At 34.0% G+C, this 18127-nt stretch overlaps 2 protein-coding genes across 2 annotated transcripts; one reads left to right on the top strand and one right to left on the bottom strand.

The window, feature by feature from the left end:
- The first annotated feature begins 6894 nt into the window (after positions 1 to 6894).
- EMB2731 (ER membrane protein complex subunit 8/9 homolog) lies at positions 6895 to 9597 on the top strand. Its single transcript, XM_085710223.1, has 5 exons — positions 6895 to 7215; positions 7707 to 7853; positions 7939 to 7998; positions 8918 to 9084; positions 9200 to 9597. The coding sequence occupies exons 1-5, from the start codon at positions 7006 to 7008 to the stop codon at positions 9228 to 9230; spliced, it is 615 nt and encodes a 204-aa protein (XP_085566349.1). The 5' UTR covers positions 6895 to 7005; the 3' UTR covers positions 9231 to 9597.
- Positions 9598 to 10409: 812 nt separating this feature from the next.
- LOC146925254 (oligopeptide transporter 1-like) lies at positions 10410 to 15598 on the bottom strand. Its single transcript, XM_085710219.1, has 6 exons — positions 15444 to 15598; positions 13657 to 14105; positions 13438 to 13535; positions 12117 to 12689; positions 11748 to 12015; positions 10410 to 11571 (listed from the first exon to the last, which is right to left on the bottom strand). Exons 1-6 carry the CDS (start codon positions 15514 to 15516, stop codon positions 10765 to 10767), a joined length of 2268 nt encoding a protein of 755 aa, XP_085566345.1. The 5' UTR covers positions 15517 to 15598; the 3' UTR covers positions 10410 to 10764.
- Positions 15599 to 18127: the final 2529 nt, after the last annotated feature.

The following is an 18127-nucleotide window of genomic DNA, read 5'->3' as shown; positions in this document are numbered from 1 at the left end:
AAATCCAAGTTAGTAATTGCGACAAAGGTTTTTAAAATGATACGATATCAACATTTACATGATAAATAACTCAATACTCCAGATAGCGTGTCAACCAAAATGTAATGATTGGTTGATAGAAATCTGGCAAGTATACTAAAAACTATCGAAGTAGTAATAAATATTGATCCACAAGGACTGTGTTAATTTCAATTCTAGCAAGCGCGTTATACGTTAGGATGTGTAAAGTTTGTATTTGGTTGCCCTAGGCAGAAAAGTTTGGTTTTATAGACTTAATTAAAATAGAAAAAGTGCGAGAGAAAATTATATTGAGATGAATGGTTAAGCCGGTGAATCCGCTATTGCTCTATATGAAAAGTCTACCTCTCTCTACTCTCAATTACTACTCAGTTTTTACGATAAATTAACTAAGTGATTTTGATCAATCTCTTGACTCAAAACCCTTTCCTAAGTTATAACCCTATTAATCTCTTAATTTGATTGAATAACCGCGGAAGCAATATTGGAACGTTAATTCATGTATCATAACTCTCAATTTCCTATCTCTAGGTTCCTAGCGTTGAGTTAAACAAAACTACTATTTCAGGATTAAAAGCTAGGGCTAGTAGTCATTCAATTCCTAAGATCAAATCTTGTGATTGCAAGAAGCTAGGGCTAGTAGTCATACAAAACAATAACATGAAAAGCAATAAACACAAGTAATTCTGAATAAAAACTGAATAGCATTGATTATAGATAGAGTTAAACTACAAAATCATATATTACAAAAGTTTCATCATGGCTTAACCAAACTAAAGGTTTAGCTACTCATAACTAAACAATTATAAGCAATAACAAGAGAAAACATACACAAATCTAACCAACGGAGTGTTGGTATGAGATTCAGGGCGTGTTCCTTGGTCTCCTGCCGTCCTTAGTGCTCAAAATCGCAATAACAATCAGTTCCCTAACCTTTGCTAGCAGCTGGATATATATAGAAAGAAAGTAGGGTTTCAGAAAAGCCCATCATCGTGCCACGTTACGGGCTGGTCGTGGCACGATGGTCTCATTAATCCTACGTGGCAGCAGACAAAACCTAGCATCGTGGCACGTTGCATGTTGCTTCGTGCCATGAAATTTCCAGAAGCTGGTCCTTTGTCCCACGCTCATCAATCGTGCCACGAAGGTCACCAAACGTGGCACGATGCTCCATACTTGGACAATTTTCCTTGTTTTCTCAAAGTTTCTTCTTTTGAGCTCTTGTTCCTGTTTTGGCTTGATTTCACCATGAATTCATTGTAGTTGACTCTCTAAATGCTATAATAAAGACATAAATGCGACTAAAAACTAATGTTGATGCACCGTCATCATTGGTTAATAACCAAGGCGAGTTTTTTTTTTTTGGGGGGGGGGGGGGGTCACGGGGGGTAGTAAGATTAGTTTGGTAAAATGGAAGACAATATGTCAACCAAAAAGTAATGGAGAGTTGGGAGCGAGGGCATGAGGGGTGTTAAGGTGGTTTGATTTGAGTTTGTTAGGAAAGTGGAGATGGAGATTGCTTCAAACAATATATGGACCACATGTTGGTGTGTTGGTGGAGTATGGGAGTGGTCCTTGGCCCAGGTATTCACTGAGATGGTGGACGAATATAGTCAAGTTAAAGGAGGAAGTGGGTCAAATTGGCTTAATTTATAGTTGGTTAGGAAAGTGGGTAACGGTGGTAGAACAAGCTTTTGGAAGGTTTCTTGGCAAGGGGGAAACACCTTTTTGTCTATAGTATCCAAGACTCTTCACAATTTCAAATAAAAAAAAGGCAAAGGTGGAGGAGTTTAGAGAAGTGATGCGTGGCGGTGGAGATTGGATTTTCTCTTGGCTGAGGAACTTGTTTGTTTGGGAGGGAGAACTTCTTATTAGTTTGATGGAGGATTTGGCAGGGCATACGTGGGAAAATTATGAGGATGGTTGGGTTTGGAGAGTGGAGGAGGGAGGTATTTTTTTGGTAAGGTTCATATATAAGATGCTTGAATCATTGTGGCGTCAGAGGCGGAGTGAAGTGGATAAGAGACTTTTTGGGCCATTTGGAAAAGTTTGACACCGACAAAAGTTAAGGTGTTCTCTTGACAATTACTTCATGACCGAATTGCAACAAGGAATAATCTTACCAGGCATAACATTTTGCCTTCGGAAGCTTATACTTTGAGTGTGTTGTTTAATAATGTTGAAGAATCGTCAAACCATCTTTTCCTTCATTGTGATACATACTTCCAATTTGGGCTAAAGTGGTGAGGTGGTTGGAAATTTCTCTCATCGCCCCACCAAATTTGTCTGCACATTGAGAAGGTTGAAATTTGGTGGAAAGGAATAACTGGATTTTGGATGGGTTATGGCTAATATGACATGCAACAATTAGACAAGCTATGAATCAAATAATTTTTTTAAACGGGGTGAAAGATGTTGATGGCGCTGTAGAGTAAATAAATGTTTAATCATGAAGGTGTAGTTTGAGTAAGCTAACAATATTAAATTAATTATAGTATGAATGAACTTGGAATTTGAAAGATGTCGTTTGGAGGTAATGGGAGTGGTGATTTAGTGCCCCAGGGTTTCTGTTGTGACCTTGCAGTTACTTGCGGTTGCTAGCCTGTCATGGATGTTATTTCTATCACGACCATGTTTGTTTAGTTTGCTTATTGGGTTTGCTATGGTAGCAATGACATGGCCTTAGGTGTGGGAATAATCTTTTTCGGTGGGGTGTGACATGTTTGTTGGTCTTGCTATTTTGTGTAATATCATGCTCGCATGTCTGGGTAACCTTTGATTGTTTTTTGTTGTCTGAGCTTTCGGTGGACATGGACAACTTGCTTTTATTGTGTGTGTTTTTGGGTGTTCCGATTATATATGGTACCCATGCACTTTTTTTTCGTTCCGTTGTGTTGCAACCTCATGCGTCCTGCATTGGTTTTCCTTAATAAGTGCGTCTTACATTGGTTTGCCTTGATAAATTTTTTGTTTCATATGAAAAAAATAGTTTTCATGTGGACACCACTTCATTTATTTCAATGTCATAAGTATTGAGTTAGTAGAATTTTGTTTGTTTAGCCTGTAGTAAAAAAATGGTTGGGGTCGTCTTTGAAAATGTGAAATAAGAAAGGACTAAATCATGAATAATTTTTATTAGCAGCATGTGAGCTTTATAGGAATTTATAAATATACGAGGTCTTTTTTGCCAGTATATGATGTTTTTTTGTTCATAACATAAAATCTAATAAAAAACAATTTTTTGTTGGTGGACCTAAAGCGAAAGATTCAATAGTTTTACTTTTAAATCAATCTTGTCTCAAATAAACAATAACGGATAACAATGTTTATTCAGGAAAATTGATAACAATGCAAAGTTTATTAAGGTCCTCTCTCAAATAAACAAAATTACTCTTCTCGTTCATGAAATGTTCATTCACTACAATCGACAATTAACTGTTGTTGTTATGTTTTTGGGCTGTACTTAAAAACTTGTTGATGACACATGTGTTAGGGCTGAAAAACACCACAAAAGACTGAAATGCCCCGGCGACAGTTAACTGTCGATGGGTAAAGAACCGACTGTTGTTAACTGCCGATGGAACCGGCGGCAGTTACCTGTCGCGAGATCCATCGGCAGTTAACTACCGATGCGATCCTGGTACAAATCCAGGCAAAAGCTCTCTCATCCATTATTGCTCTCAATCTCTAAAAAATTCTCAAATCTCTCTTAAAATCCCAACCAAATTTATTCAACAAAATCACAAGTAAGTAATCACAGTGTTATTAACTTACATTTTAGTTGTTATAAATGTTTTTCTTTTTTAGTTTTTGAGTAGATTTATTTATTTTATTTTAGTTTTTGAGTAGATTTACATGTTATAATTCATTTTTATAGAAGATGTAAGTTGATTAATTTTGTTAAAATATTTGCACGATGTTTATGTTATGGTTATGATTTTTAGGGTTTTTTTTTTTTGAACAAGCCAAAATGGAATATATTAAATTACCAAAGGTGCTTCATCTCGCACAAGATGTGCAAAAGAGAACACCCAACACATACATAGTTACAGTTTGAATTCAAACGCAAAAACGAACAACAGAAGAAAACAGACAACAAGCTACATCAGCATACTCATACACAATAAAGGATGTCGCCCCCAGTCGTTATAACTGAAGGCGATGCTGGGCATATTTGCCTTTAGCCAAATAAAAGACATATACTTGATCCAGTCGTTATGATTTTTAGGGTTATTTTAAATTTTGGTGTTTTCTATTTTTTTTAATTTTAGTTTTTGAGTAGATTTATTTTATTTTAGTTTTTGAGTAGATTTACATGTTATAATTCATTTTTAGAGTAGATGTAAGTTGATTAATTTTGTTAAAATGTTTGCATGATGTTTATGTTATAGTTTTGAATTTTAGGGTTATTTTAAATTTTGGTGTTTGAGTAGATTTACGAGTAAGAGTAAATAATTCATTTTAAGAGTAGATATAAGTTGATTAATTTTGTTAATTTTTTTGCATTTTTATGTTATAGTTATGATTTTTAGGGTTTATGTATAATTTGCACTCTAAGTGTTTGATGAATTATTTGAATGAGTTTTTCATTGATTGTTTAATTTTTTTATAGTGTAGGTTTGAAACAATGACCAATTTGTTCAGTGTTTACATACGCTTCAACGGTGGAAATCATCAGATGTTCAAGGTTCGATACATTAATGTTACATTAAAAGATCTCAAGAATCAACTAGATGAAATCAACCAAGGACTCAACCCCGGAGACACAAGGAGAGTGAAATACATTTTGGCATGAACGTCTAACGTTGGACGACGGGAGAATAACGTTCAGTCAGTTAGAATTAAAGAACGAAGACAACGTGAGGAGCATGTTCTCGACAATTTGATTCCCCCAGAAGATCGTGATTAGGTAGGGAATGCACCTTTCATCTACAACAATTGGCTTACCTCTAAAATTGGATAAGGTCAAACCTATTAAACACCATCTCTCAAGCATTCACTCGAAAGTTTTATTGTTCCTTTTAAAAATTAGGCTGTGTCTTTATTTTGTTGGAATTTAAATTAAATTCTTGTTGGTTTGAAAAGTCAAAAGATTAAGAGAACACAACATGTATTACGCAGAATCAGCTATATAAGTTATGATATCAAATTCCTTCATATAAGATGAGTGTCACGGAATGCACCTCATTCTTTACGTGATGACTCGTCTTATATGAGGGAATTTGATGTGATAACATATATAGTTGATTTTGTAGAATACATGTGTTGTGTTCTCTTCATTCTTATAAGACACTTTTGTGCCAATATTTTCAGTAAACTTTCAAGAATTTAATTTGAATCCAACATCATGATGATGCTACATATATTTAGGGAGAATGTAATGTAACGTAGATGATTTTAAATTTGAATAAATACGCAATTTCGCTTCGAATTAAATCAATACGTCATTTCGCTTCAAATTATTCAAAATGCAAGTTTATTCAATAACAAAATGTTCCAAAATGTGCGGCATATTCAAAATTATTACAAGCCATTGCATTATTTAATCATCTCTCTCGTTGCTTATCTCAATTGGGTTGTCCTCGACAGTACCTGGGGCACCTGCTTTTGGTTGATGACCAAAATAGCATGTCCTCCCGCTCCTCGTCAGCCTGGAATGATTGTACACCGGCACTTTCGAATCTTTTTTTACGGAACCATCACATTCGATTCTGTGCCATGTCACAAGCGATTTTGCTTTCTTCTTCTCATCACCCTCTTTTTTGTTCAACTGAACTTGATTCTGATTCTGAGACATATCTACATAAAGAAATCAGTGATCAAAATCTAAACTAATCCTAACAATTCTTTCACAAATTCTTAACAACAACATTTCATAAAAAAACTAAACTAATCATAACAATTCTACAACAATTCATCAAAATCTAAACTAATCCTAAAAATTCTACCACAATTACCTTACAATTCTACAACAATATTATAAAATCATAAAATCATCAAAACCTAAACTAATCTAACATCAAATCATAAAATCAACAAAACCTAATTATGTGACAATTTAACCAAAAAAACTAACAATTCAATCACGAAACAACAATGCAATAGGATGATAACAACTTACTTGATTTTCTGAGCGTAATTGGCGTTGAATCCGCAACAAGAGTTCGGGTATGCTCCATTTAGGCTAAGCTTAATTTACTCCATTTAGGGTTTGGATGCAAGACATGTGGCAAAAAAATATCTAACAGTTGAAATTTTAAATTAAAAAACAATAAAAGGTTGTTGTGATATGAGAGAAGAAGGGAACATGATTTTGTTTGTTATTATTATGTATTTTTATTAAACAAATATTTGTTTTTTAATTTAAAATCTCAACCGTTAGATATTTTTTTGCCACATGTCTTGCATCCAAACCCTAAATGGAGTAAATGGAGCTTAGCCTAAATGGAGCATACCCGAACTCCCGCAACAATTGGAAAAATTTGCACCTCTTGAACTTCAATGCGCAACAATGGAGTTTTGGAAACTCCTAGGTCTGTTCTGTTCTTATAACAGACCCTCGACACTTAACTGCTGATGGAATCCTCGGCACTTAACTGCTGCCGATTACATCAGTGGTTTAGCTGAATATTGGACAATTAACTGCGAAGGATTATTTCCGTCATTTATATGTGTTTTTTCAGCCAATGATGATGTGTCAATAGCAAATTTTCTATACTTATCGTATTGGGGCTAAAGCTCTATAAACAGTGACCAAAAAAACCATGACTCATGCGTTGATCTAATTTGACTTTATATTAAAACGACGTCGTTAGTTATAACAAGTTCACACTTCACAAGTAACAAACCAACATTTGGTCAAAAAAAAAAAAAAGTAACAAACCAAACATATCGAAGTCCACAAAAACACAAACACAAACATAAGAAACAGAAAAACCTTCGTGTGACTGTCTGTGTTGTGAAACTGAATCATCCATCATCAGAAGCATGGGAAGTAACGATTTGAAGTACGAGGTTTCACAAAACGCATACATCAAACTCGTTCTTCACTCTCTCAAACACCCTACATCCGCCGTCAACGGCGTCTTGATCGGCCGCATCTCCTCCTCTAACGACACCGTCGAAATCACCGATGCCGTCCCTCTTTTCCACTCTCAAATCCCTCTTCTTCCTCAATTGGAGATCTCTCTTATTCTGGTTGGTTTATCTCTTTCTCTCTCTTAGGGTTTTATCATGGTTTTTTCTCATTCAATTCCGACCCAAAATTGTTAACTGCTAAATTATGCTTAAAGACATAAACTTTATCAATTAACATGCAATTTAATCATCTGGGTTGATCTTTATTTCTGTTGGGTTTATCAATTAATCTAGTTTTTGTGTTCTTGTTTACTTTAGATCTTTGTACATTGACAATTTTGATCGGAGGTGTGTCCTTTGTCCGACACCGACACATGTGTTTACACTCAATTAGTGAATGTTCATGTTTGGTGTGTGACATGTGTCAGTGTTGTGTTCGACACCAACAGGACACCAACAAATATGATTACAATTTTTTTTTTTTTTCAAATAATTACTGTGTCAACATGTGAGTGTTATGTTTGGTGTATGTGTTAGTGCTGCATAGCTTTAGATTCTCCACAGTTTTCTGATTTTGTTGTTGTTGTGATTTGCTATTGTCTGTGTGATAGATAGAGGAATACTTTTCTACCAAAGGGTTGAACATAGTTGGTTATTTTCATGCCAATGAGAGGTCTGATGATTTTGAGCTTGGTGGTGTGGCAAAGAACATTGGTGACCATATCTGTCGTTACTTTCCACAAGCTGCTATTCTATTGGTATGTGATGTGAATTTTGTTGATCTTGTTTTGATTTGAATTATGTAGTTTTTGTTTTTCATTTTTTCTATATTCTTTTTTGCAGTTAGATAACAAGAAGCTTGAAGCTTTGAAAAAGAGCAAGAGTAGCAGTGCTATAATGCAGGTTAGTGATGTTATTAGTATGCAGCTCTAATGATTTTTCATAACAAAGCTGTTTTATGAATTTTATTTGGGCTTGATCTAGATAATGTTTAATCAAGGGAGCGTTTGGGAAACTAAATTAATGAAGCACTTATCGTACATGACACTTAAATTTAATAAACTACTTATGTTTATATATATACATGTTGAGAAGCTATTTGTGTTCTCAACATTTGTTTCACAGTAAATATAGAATTCGGGGTGGATGAGAATCAAATTTGGGGGTGAATTTTGTCTGGAATCATCAAATATCTAGAAATCCTTTAGGACTTATCCTGCGCAGATCAAAGAACTCCTTTTTTATAATGGAATCATTGAATCCTTTGAACTATAATATGCGTATCTTTGTAGCCTCCTTTTGCATTTGACAATGTCTGGGTTATTTGTCGTAACATCTTGAAATTCAGATCTGATGGCAAGTCTTATAATCACGAGGCCTGAATACTTAATTCCCCCTCCTATTTTCAGCATAAGTCAAAAAGAGGGAATAATCTTTGTTTGATTTACCACACATTGCAGTATATTGATCTAAAATTTTGATGAGATGGTGAATAAAACAATTATGTTGTGTAATTTGCTTACTCTGCTTAAATATATAGGCTGTAATCTCAATCCACTATAAGGTTTCATCCAATGTTTGTACTAATTACAAAGATTCCATGCCGTCTTCCATATAGCCCTGAATACTTGCCTTAATTCCCCCCCTCCTATTTTCCTTTCCTTTCCTTTTTTTGTTATTAAAATAAAATCTCATTAACTATATCTATATGTTATATATCTCATTAACTATATGTTATATAAGTATGATCTTTACCATATGATGTAGATCCATCTTTTTGTTGGTTGCATTAACAAAGATTGCCTTTTTTCTTATGGTTTAGCTTTATGTTAGGGATGCATCTAAGAACTGGAAGTTGGTTCAGTCAGATGCGAACAACCGATTCTCTCTCAAAGAGCCATCAGCAAATGTGATCTTATTGGATTATATTTCATCTGAGAAATGGAATGACATTGTAGATTTTGATGATCACCTTGATGATATAAGCAAGTAGGTTCTTTTACCACCGCCACCCTTCGTTCTCCCAATCTTTTTTCTTCTTGATTTTCATATCCGCAGTTATAATCAACTTTACACAATCTATATTATCCAATTTTGTTTTCAGGGATTGGCTAAACCCAGGGCTCTTCAACTGATCTCGGCCCTCAGTCCATTTGTATCCAACCTACGTTGCAAGTGGGTGATGTTCAAGCATATCATGGCTCACATGCCGAATTCTTGTAACGAACAATCAGGGAATAGATCTTGACTTGAGGAATGTTGTTTTATGAGAAACTTTATCAGATGTATAAGCAGGATATTTATCATCCAATTAACAATTTTCAGAGTTTTCCTTCCACAAAGGGCCATATTTTTTGTTGCAAGGCTTTTTTTCTTCTTTCCTTTCTAACTTTTATGTAGGGATATTAATTTGGAGTTTTCTTGCTTTGCTTGGAACATTGTTATTTCGAAGAAACAATATAGTCATAGTTATCCATTATCCTGTTTCATATGGTTTGCTAAGGTTATGTGTGTTCTTTTAGACTTAAATTTTCTATGGAAGATTTATACCTTTTCTTCCTTTGCGCTATTTTCTTTCTCTCGAGCATCCTCCAACTTAGATGATGGAATTTGAACATCAACTAGTAACATAAGATTAAAGAAACGGTAAATTGGAAACAATAAAATGATCAAAAACATGTTTGAGATGGCGTACGGGTGATACTCAACAAGATCTTTACACCACCATCTTTGAAGGGACACCATCTTTGTCTGTTCAATATGATTTATGTTCTTATTTATTTGATTAATATTTTAAATTTAATATATTTTATTGCTTGCTCTTTAGTGAAGCTAGACCCACTTAACAATTTGTTTTCGAAAGGGCAATCATTAATCAATGAAGCAATTTTCAATGTCACTTTCACAAAAACAATTGGTACTTGGTATTATGTGAAAAGGTTTTTGTAAAAGTTGTACGAAAGATTTGTGATTCCTTGGATACAAGTGAATGATCAGAATAGGCAGCTAAAAAAGTTGTTCAGTTTGTCTACAAAAAATGTTTTTCCTAAACCTTATGGCTATGTATCACCTTCTTTCTTTTCTAGCTTTTATAACTTGGCAGCATGATACAATTCTTGTTCTTATTAACTTGTGTATAATTTACATAAAACTGTCATCTAAACTGTGCAAGAATCAACATGTTAAAGTTATGAGAATGTGTCATTGAATACATTCAAATTCCACCATTATGCTTGTGGCTATTTTGAATAGGTTCATACACATTGCTTGCTTGCTGTACTAGAACAAATGCTTGCAAATTACAATAGATAGAATAGAATAAAAGAAATGGTTTATATAAACAATTTTGCTAAAAGTACAGCTCGTTCAATTTTCCACTGTATTAATGCAATTGACAAAGATTGAAGTTACAAAGTAGAAACTATGTTAATTACAATGTTGTCAAATAGCAGATAAAACACTATACCGTTGTGGAATTTGAACAAATCATCATCATTCCACGATACGCTATTGAATACAAAGTGTTGTCAAATGACTACCACTTAAGCATCGTAGCATAGCATAATTTGATCAGCCAACAATTTCCACAATTTAAGACACTGGTTTATTATTCTTCAGACTGTACATTTTCATGACTAATGAAGATAAGATAGAATGCAACTATGGAATTTAAAAGACAGGACATCCCTTGGCTTTAACACCAGGAGCTGTAGGGCAATTAGCCAAGGGACAGTAATGATCATCTGCCTCAAGACCCCACCAAGCTGGACCCAAGATACCATAAGATTGAAGTGCAAAATAGAGCAACACAGCCATGAAAGCAACACCAGCATCCAAAGCAGCTGAGAGAATGTAAGTGTGTCTAGCCCACCATGCCTTGAAATTTTTGTAAACATAGAAATTGAAGAAGATTCCAACAACTCCCCATGAAATATAATTGATTGATCTAGCTGGTGGTATACCACTGGCACCTCCAATGATAAGTGGCATGTTGATGAGTTCAATCCACTTGTGGTTCGGGTATTTACGAGCTAGAAGCCAAACCGGAACAGGCGCAAGTAGACCGATGAGGAAAAACCAATTCATTCCGGGGTAAATTCCATCCTTGGTGAACATCCTTTTTGGTCCTACTATTCCCCATATGATTGAAGCATTGTAAAAAACCTCATCACCAGGACAAGTCCATGGACTACCATCTGGCAACATTGATTTATCGCATATGTGTGGAATAGTTGTTAGAAGCCACCATGCTGTGCTGAAGCATACACTTGAAGAAACCAAAGTTCCTACCAATTGTACTATGAACATAGCTTTTGGAGGAATTTTCATGTAGTGACCTAATTTGAAGTCTTGAAGGAAACTAAGTGCCTGTGACATGCTCATGTATCCATAGGTCTTGAAGGCTACATTGGCAAGAGGCTTTCCGGGGTAAAGGTACCCAATGATCAACTCTGTGATCACATTAAGTCCAGCTTGCTGCACACAAGGGAAACATGTGTTAGTTTATTTTTTTTCCTACATTTGCTGGACAATCTTAATCATCTTGTTACCAGGGTCTCATCTCCTAAAAACCAGAGGGTTAAGGCAAAAAATTACCTGGTTACCAGAGTCCCTTTCCCTGGAAACTGGAAGGTTAAGAAAGAAAAAATTACCTGGTTTGTTGTTGCTTGGATGACACCAACTGGCAAAGTGAATACCAATGCAATTGATAGAGAAAGCAAGACTCCCCACCATGGAAGTTGGAGCTGCTTGTCAAAGCCTTCACAACACGCCAAGGCCAAAATAACCATAAGAACCAAAATGGTCATGAACCACCACTCAGGGACTTGTTCATAGTTTCTCTTCATGAGTCTTGTGTGTACGTCTCCAGCTTGTGTTTTTAGCGCAGTTGTTGTCTTCCTCCACGACTGAATTATCGTTCTTTCAAATACACAGTCACCAAAATATATAGTTAGACAGTTTATCATAAAAGTTGCATCAATAATACATAATCAAAGATTGTGGAATCTAAGAAAACATACTTTCCATGGAAGAGGAAAACATGCGACACTGTGGCAGTGAGAGATGCAAAGCTCAATCCATAATCAAATGCAAATATGATACTAAGATAGAGCTTGCTGTAATTGTTATAAGCATCCATATCAATTTCAAAGGTTGCTTTATTCAGAATCCTAGAAATATTATATTTTGTACCAGTTGAATCAAATGTGTTTGAAGTGATGAAGGGAAACTTTTTGGCCTCATAAAAATTATTCCAATAGGAAATGGGAATCACAACATAGATAAACAACACAAATCCAACCAAGACGTTGATGATGGCAAAACCAGGATAAGCCAAAGGACTGTTTAAGAAACTAACAACAGTGTTCCAATCAAGGGCAAATGCACCAATACCAAGACCATTCTGTCCTGAACCAATCTGTTGAGCAGTGATAGAGTTTTTCCATATCAAACAAACAACTGAGATGCATGATGCTGCTTGGAAAAAGTAGCCTGGAATAATGTAATAAGCAAAGCTAGCCACAAAAATCATGAAAAAGAATTGCAGCCTAGTGTTTCCTCCTTTAGGCCTCTTTTCAGGTTCATGAAATGCCCTGTGCCATTCAATCATTTACCAGTTAAGAAAAAATATAAAAATCAACATCACATTCCCAAATATTAAATATTTGAAGGAGGGACACATATACAATTAATACAGGCGACACCAGACATATCGAATATGGTTATAATTTGAAAAAATTGATAAAAACTGATTTATTGAATGTAACCACATGAGTCGGCATCTGATCAGTGTTAGACTAGACAGTGACACATGTCATCACTGCACACACTTTTAATCCGAAGTTTAGGTTCTACATTTACAACATTCTATGCTCTGATGGCACATGTCACTGGTCTAAAGATAGAAATTTTATTTTGAAATTGTGATGAAATTGACAATTTTCAAACTTTTAAGAACACAACTTCCACGATAAAAAATTTATCTTTAGTTTTTTATTTATACTCTTAAGATACATGTTAACATTCTACTAAATATATTGATAATTTGTACTCCATATTCGACCACTATTATAAGCAAATACTCTTTATTTAGGTTAATCAAGTAAGTGATATACTCCCACCAGTCTCATATGTAAACAACAAAAGAAATTCTCATGGTCTCAAATATAAGCAAGTCTACTATAATTAATATATTTAATGTCATTATTTCAAATTTACCCTTAAATTAAGTCTATTATAAAATATTCACATTCTAATGTTTTCAACACTTTCCAAAGTACATATTCCAAAGGTAAAATTGGAAAAGGTTTGCTTTTTATAATTTGAGATGGAGGGGAGTACCTGAATAAAGACACCTGGACAAGATTTGAAGGCCACCACATGTAGGGAGAATCCACAAGGAACCTTCTGAAAATACCAGCCCATCCATAACCAAGCATCTAAAAAATTCAAGGACAAAAAAACCAAGCACATTTTTAATTATAATTTCTTTTGGTTGGTTATAATAAATTGAAAAAAAAAATGCAAATGTTTACCATTTGACAAAACAAAATTGTTCACCTGAGTTGTTATTGCTAGCAAAAAAGCAGCAATTGGATTGATACTCCTGTGGTAGAACGCCTTAACAACATCGACAATGTAAATGGCATAAACACCACCAGCTCCAGCACTAGCAAAGATGGTAATGAGGGCATGTTCCTTCAAATTGAAAGGTCCAGGATTCAATGTGAAAGACCATTTAGTGAATGGAACTTTATATATTGTTGTTGGAAGTGTTGCAGCCATTAGTTTCCCAATTGGGAGAGAAACAATTTGTGCTGAGACAGCAGTGATAGTCAGAGGGTTGGTTCTGAACCCAAAGAATTGGTTCACAAAGGCAAGGACAATGCAACATGCCAAACCAATAGTCCATGTCCTAAATGTCAGTGCTGGTTGTGTAGGGTCGTCTGTTATTGGCACTGTTAGCCTGACCTGCTCTATAGGAGAATCATCCACTTCTGTGTCTTCATCTGCATCAACACAAACCCTAACATTATATACAAACACATAAAACAATAACAACAATGAAACATTGACACAAAGACAGACACCAAACACAGCTTGAAATCCGTAAATAAAAAGACAGACACCAAACACAGCTTGAAATCCATAAATAATATATTGAGAAAATTCAATAATCGAATGTAACCATATGTACCATTTAAATATCAAACATGCCTTGGATATGAAGCGTTCATTGTTAGATGAATTCAGATACCTAAACCGATATGCAAAGACCAATCTCACGAGATACTAACATCTATTTGAGGGCTATAACATTTTTTAACTGATATGTTCTTACATATATGCATCATTGATGCCAAATATCGACGACATACTTATGTTTAGATTAAGGTGAGATATGCACAGCCATGAAGAGCCACTACGATTTTGACAAAAACTACATTTTAAAACCGTGTTTTTGCCAAACTTACCGCACATCCAGAAATTTAATCATATACAATTTCACACCATGATAAAAAAACAAATTAATATATTTAATCATTCTAAAGCCATTTGAAAGTTATTATGTCAATCAAGAACAATAATAAAACAGTAAAACAATAACAAGACAATGTATGAATATATAATAGTAATAATATATTTATGCAGGAGCTGTGGTGTAGCCATGGCTACTCCAATAATATATCTTTTGTTATCTCAAATAAATTTATTTGTTAAAATTTAGGAGTACAAAAAGTAATTTTTTTTATTATTTGATCAATAAATTTATCCGGCTTGTTTTGACATTTTGAAGCTCTTTAACAACTACAGGAAAACCTTTTTAACTAATAAAAATTATCAAGACAATAACTCAAACAAAATGGATTATGAGTTTATTGCAAATAGTCTATTTATTTACATTGAAAAATACATTTTTTTAGTTGTACATTGAAATAGATATTGTCAGTCATTTTAGTACATACTGAATCAAAAATAAATTTAATCCCTTGAAAAATCGTCGAGTTAACTTTACCGAATAACTAATGCTAGTTTTTATACTACTTGTTATTGATTTAATTTAAATTTTACAGATGTAAAATTTATTGTGATTTTTGTTGTTGCATATTGATCAAGTTGAGGGTTAAATATGCTTTTAATTTCTAATCAAGTCAATGGTTTTTCTAGAATGAAATAATTAGAGAAGTGTCCGAACTTAAATCAGTTGGTAGAGACAATTGTATAATATATACCGGGGTCGGTGTTCAAACTTCAAACGCTTATTCATAGTAAGATGTGAATTTATACCCACTAAACTATTTGGAAAAAAGAAAAGAAAAAGTAACAAGAGAGAAGTAAATGGTAACCTGCAATGGCAAATTTGGATTCATCATGATCCTTAGTATGGGCAGGGAGTGTATCTTCGACCAACCCTGCCATTGCTGAGACAGTAATGAAACCAAATGTGTGTGTTACTGTTACTGTTGGCTATTTCTTCCCTTCCCTCTATTTGCTCTCTCACAAGAATGTCTCTTTGTATGAACCTTCTTCTTCTTATATAATGTCATACACAAATACAACCATCATAATTGCTATATTTTTTATGATTAAAATTACACCCTTCATTATTTAACCTGTATTATGGTGTTCATTCATTTTCTTTAATGCATGACTGAATGTGACTCGAAATCCTGGCAATGTGAGAAGAGAAAAGCAACATTATTTTTAAGGCAAGTTCTTCATATTTTAGGAAAAACGTATTATTAATAATTAGACTTAATTGCAGTTTTGATCCATATATAATTTAAATTGACTACGAATTTAATATTCTTTTCTGTCAAGAGGTTAATATTAATTTTCTGTGGAACTTTAGGCCACTTAAATGGCAAAGAGTATCTGCTAAAATTAATTCCAATGAAAAAAAATTGCTAAAATTAATTACCGAAAGGCTACTCATTTGCCTTCGTATGAAAAAAAACAAAAAGTATTAACAAAGCGGTGTATTTAATGTTACTCCAGAAAATATGACAATGCTGGGTATCACAAAAATAAAAAAGTTGTCTTGTATTCTCTCATCACTATTTAAACAAAAATTCAATTTTTAAATTCATAGAATAAGTAATAATACTACATCTATATAGACTAGATACATCGATTATTTAATTAATCTAATAATTAAAATTTTATTTATAATAATGATTGAATGAAGTATTTTGTAAGAGTTTGAGTTCCATTCCAATGTAGAGTGTTAGGACTTTGTTGGTGTATGTTACGTACCAATTGTCTGGTTGATTTGTAAAAAAACAAAATAATGTTTGTCTTATAAAGATTATCACCTTTTTTTTTGTCAAGTAAAGATTATCATTCTCCATTGTTTAATAAGAATAATTTAGTAAAATTACTATTATTTTAATTCATTTATTTATAGATTTTTAATTTGTTTAAAATGAGTTGTGATATTTCTTGAAGAAAGGGGGAGGGAGTATTTTTTTTTGTTGAACATAATCATAATCAATCATGAACCAACATGTTCAAAAATGAGGGAACATCTTGGTTACGGGGATTGGTATGAGATAGTGAAACTCTAGGGAGAAGGATAAACACACGCACACATAGGCCCTTGAGCGACCAAACATAGAGCCTTCGTCGCGTTGGTCGACATAAGGACGGTCTTTTGGAGGATATGGCTGAGAAACCAAACTTAGCTTAGGGGGCATGACCAACCACTACACATTACTCTCATTCACCACATGCACTACATGAATGTTTTGCTTCTTTTTCAATGCAAGAATGCTATTTTTTACAATGCTTCTTTTTTATACTTTAGTAACACTCTTTAGAAACACATGTTTTGCTTCTTTTTTATACTTTAGTAACACTCTTTGTAAAACACATTTTTTGCTTCTTGTGAGTGGAAATCAGTATAATAGAAATGTGAAAACTGTAGAAAGAAAGGACTATTAGACCTATTGTTTTCCTAGGTTTAATTCTCAAGCACTGAGATGCCAGAGATTCGTTTAAGCAAGCACTTTGCTTCATTTTCTAATTCGATCACTTGGTTGAATACATTCTTGGGACTTTCACTAAGTTGAGCTCTAGCAGTATCCAGGGATGCCATAAGCAGGTAACTAGAACCTGTAGTCTGGAGGGTTTGAAAATACCTAAATATTTTCTCCTTATCTACATTATTATCCAACAGGTGCATCATAGAAGACACAACTGAGAAATATCACTTAAGTTACTGTGCAATGATGAAAACTGCTGCTGCTTTTTTCCTTCCATTTCTTGTTCCTGGATAGTATTCAATACCGATTTTTGTTTTCCAGATATTTAAAGCAGTTTTAACAATAGGCCCTTGAAAAAAAAAAGAGGTTGTCAAGTTCCACAATGCTGTACAAATCATGAGCGTATAGTCTTATTCCGATGAGTTGGGTCAATGAAGAAGGAGCGGCATGGCCTCTGTTGTGTCCTCGAAAGTGAAAACTGGCAGCATTTTCTTCAAGTGAGGCTTTCAATGCACAGAGACTTGAGGAGGTTGGGCACTCTGCTGAAGCTCTGCTAGTGTGTGTGTGTGTGTGTTTTTTCTGAAACTTTTAGTGGAAAAAGTGGTTACTTAGTAGATTTAGTTAGGATATCTTATATCATTGTCTTGTTATCCAAAATTGTTAATCAAAATGTTTAGTTACGATAACTTTTGATGTAGTCTTGTAATTTGCATGGATTGTAAAAATAGTTACTTGATTTCTATAGATTCATTGTGGTGGATTGACTACAAAAACTCCTATAGATAATTTGGTTTGTCTAAATTTCAATATGCAACATTTTTTTGCTAGATTCACAATTTTTAGTCTAGACAACTTTGCGACACTTTTTACGAGTTCTCAAACTATAAAAATGTTACTGGTAATACAAAAATAAAAATATGAAACAGTTTTTAAATGTTACCGATAATACTATAAAATGTTACTGAAGCTTTTTAGTAACATGGACTTTATCTAACAATTGCTCAAATGTCACTAAATTTAATTAGTAACATTTTTCTTTATTTAGT

The sequence above is a fragment of the Medicago sativa genome, chromosome 5 (genome assembly GCF_051527215.1).
Source record: "Medicago sativa cultivar Bolivia chromosome 5, Bolivia_mono, whole genome shotgun sequence".
Classification (NCBI taxonomy): Eukaryota; Viridiplantae; Streptophyta; class Magnoliopsida; order Fabales; family Fabaceae; genus Medicago; species Medicago sativa.
The sequence above is the reverse complement of the archived record's forward strand: the minus strand, read 5'-3'. Positions and strand labels throughout refer to the sequence as shown.

Coding starts and splice junctions, on each gene's coding strand:
- EMB2731 (XM_085710223.1), top strand. CDS start 7,006: ATGGGAAGTAACGATTTGAAGTACGAGGTTTCACAAAACGCATACATC. Junction 7,854..7,938: donor CACAAGCTGCTATTCTATTG/GTATGTGATGTG, acceptor TCTTTTTTGCAG/TTAGATAACAAGAAGCTTGA. Junction 9,085..9,199: donor CACCTTGATGATATAAGCAA/GTAGGTTCTTTT, acceptor TTTTGTTTTCAG/GGATTGGCTAAACCCAGGGC.
- LOC146925254 (XM_085710219.1), bottom strand. CDS start 15,516: ATGGCAGGGTTGGTCGAAGATACACTCCCTGCCCATACTAAGGATCAT. Junction 12,690..13,437: donor GTCCAGGTGTCTTTATTCAG/GTACTCCCCTCC, acceptor TGAATGGCACAG/GGCATTTCATGAACCTGAAA. Junction 12,016..12,116: donor GTTTTCCTCTTCCATGGAAA/GTATGTTTTCTT, acceptor TGTATTTGAAAG/AACGATAATTCAGTCGTGGA.